At 41.1% G+C, this 2,399-nt stretch overlaps 1 protein-coding gene across 1 annotated transcript in view; it reads left to right on the top strand.

The window, feature by feature from the left end:
* Window positions 1-1,715, top strand: part of GRM7 (glutamate metabotropic receptor 7) — a 351,320-nt gene extending 349,605 nt beyond the window's left edge. The window contains exon 10 of the mRNA XM_018562551.1: window positions 645-1,715. Coding sequence (XP_018418053.1) covers window positions 645-694 — 50 coding nt within the window. The 3' untranslated portion in view covers window positions 695-1,715. The remainder of the gene's footprint in view (window positions 1-644) is intronic.
* Window positions 1,716-2,399: the final 684 nt, after the last annotated feature.

Below are 2,399 nucleotides of genomic sequence, written 5' to 3'. Positions count from 1 at the left end.
GGGAATGGAGGACCAGAGCTATGAGACAAGGCTTCTGACCTTAAACATGTTTACTCTGGAATTAAGGAGATTAAGGGGGATATGATTTTCATGTACAAGATGTTCAATGGTGACAGCAACATTGGCAACAAACTGTTTGAGATTAACTCCATTACAAAGACTAGAGGCCACCACCTAAAGTTGGTGGAGAAAAAATTCCAGCACAAGGGGCGAAGAGGGTTCTTTACAGTAAGAGCAGTTAGGGTCTGGAACTCGCTGCCACCGGCCGTCATCTCAGCCAAGAGTGTAGATTTGTTCAAGAAACGTTTGGACAATTTCTTGAGGGACCGTAATATCCAGGGATACCAGTATCCCTAAGAATGAGATGATGCGTGGACCTATATGGGTTGGACTTGATGGACGTATGTCTTTATTCAACCCCAAATACTATGTAACTATAAAAAATAAAAATACAGAAAGAAGTAATAGAGGAATAGATAGTGGTCTCACTCCAGTCAACACAGCTAAAGTAATCACCGAGGTTAAAATAGCAGAAACAGTCAATGTAGCAAATAAGTTGTCAGAAGTGAATAAAATAAGTCAGAACTTTTTGAAACTCTTTTTTTTTATATAATGATCTAAATTTGGGATTTTTCTTCTTCCAGGTCCAGCAACGAAGAAAAAATACGTCAGCTACAACAACTTGGTGATCTAGACGGCCTGCTCATGAGCGTCAGTAGGAGCAGCTCCATTTTCACTCTTGCGTTGTGTGGTGCGGCTTGCTCCCCCTCCACCCCGTGCCTCTCCTACAGCGGCCAATCATGAGAGGAGAGGGGCTTGCTGGGACATGAAGGTGCACGGCCCGTTGAGGATCGGGGGATAGCTGCTTCATCCGAGCCATCTGAACTGTTCTCGGCTCGACCTTTTCTCGGGGACAAGCCAGGACCAAAGGATGAGCGCCCAGCCCCGCGTCAAGCAAGTTTGTGAGCGGGAGTTTTACCAGGGCTCTCCCGTCATATATTTTTTTGGGGACCATCAGACTCAAACCTTTCTGTACAGTTTCTGAGGACTTTTTGCATACAAAAATCAAACCCTCCCCCACCCCCTTTTCCTTTCATGTCCTGCTTTTCTTTCACCGCCTGGGGAGTCCATTTTCATTCGATGCCTCCTCTCCCCATCAACGAGCACTTGGCTTCCATGTTGACACGCATCACCTGTACAATTCACTGATCGGACCGGTCGGCCTTGTCTGGTTTTCTTTTATTATTTTTTTGGTTTTATATATATATATATATATATTTTTTTTTTTTCTTCATGTCATCATGCGTTTACCTCGTTCCCTTTGTTGTGTTTACTTCCTTTATGCATTAATGAACAACAAGGTTTTTTTTTTTTTGGACAAGAAAAAAAAAGACCAAAAACTGTGTGTGTTAAATGCAGACCGTTCCTGAGCGTGATTGGCTGGCGGGATCTGGAATGCGATTGGCTGGCGCCAGGCGGTCTCCTGTTTCCGGATGCATGTTCTCTCGCTTTCTCTCTTTCTCTGCATTATTTTGAGTTTTTTTTATTTTCTGTCGGAGGACTCTGCTGTTTGTGTTTGATTTCTCTTCATTTGCACCGTGGCCGTCGGGGGGTTTCTGCAGACGGGAAGTGGGTTGCGTTGGAGCCCCGCCCCTGAGGGGAATCTCCTCTAAGCTGGGTCAGTGAAGGTCACTACGTGGACTCAGATGTGGCAACAAAAAAAAAAGCATGTATGTTTTCTACTGTTTGTAATGAGTATTTTCTGCTTACGTGCCAACCTCGTGAGACACCCCCCCTCCCCAGATTGCCCTGTGATATTGTCAGAGAATGTATTAATTAAAGATTTTGATTATCTTTTCTATTAATCGTTGTCATCGGGGTTTCTTACGGTGCAGATTTTCAGGTTGGGGAACACCTTTTGATGATGTGGAGATAGTAATGCGGGTATACACTCTTTCCAAAGAACCCCGATACCCCAAGCAACCTGACCACTTAACCCCTTTATCGCCAGAGAACACTGAGGCTTAGAAGCTCAAATTAAATTAAAAAGATGTATTATCTATCAGTTATCTAAACTATAATTTGATGACTAATTTACAGGACCCTTTAAATGGTACTGTGTTTTAATAAATATCCTACTTATATTTTTAATTATAAGCTAACACATTAAAAAAAATCTGGTTTACACATATCAGTTTTCAATAACACTTTTTAAAGATAGTGTAATAATAATAATAGTAATAATAATAATATGTATTATGATGATTATTATATATATATAGAGTGTAATATAAATGGGTAAGCCGTATTAGACCAGTAGACAAGATGTCAAAAAAAAAATGCAGTGTGCAATGATACCTTTCTTATTGGACTAACAAAATATATAAAAGACAAGCTTT

This window comes from Nanorana parkeri, unplaced genomic scaffold, assembly GCF_000935625.1.
Source record: "Nanorana parkeri isolate BGI_ZX_2015 unplaced genomic scaffold, ASM93562v1 scaffold583, whole genome shotgun sequence".
Classification (NCBI taxonomy): domain Eukaryota; kingdom Metazoa; phylum Chordata; class Amphibia; order Anura; family Dicroglossidae; genus Nanorana; species Nanorana parkeri.
The sequence above is the reverse complement of the archived record's forward strand: the minus strand, read 5'-3'. Positions and strand labels throughout refer to the sequence as shown.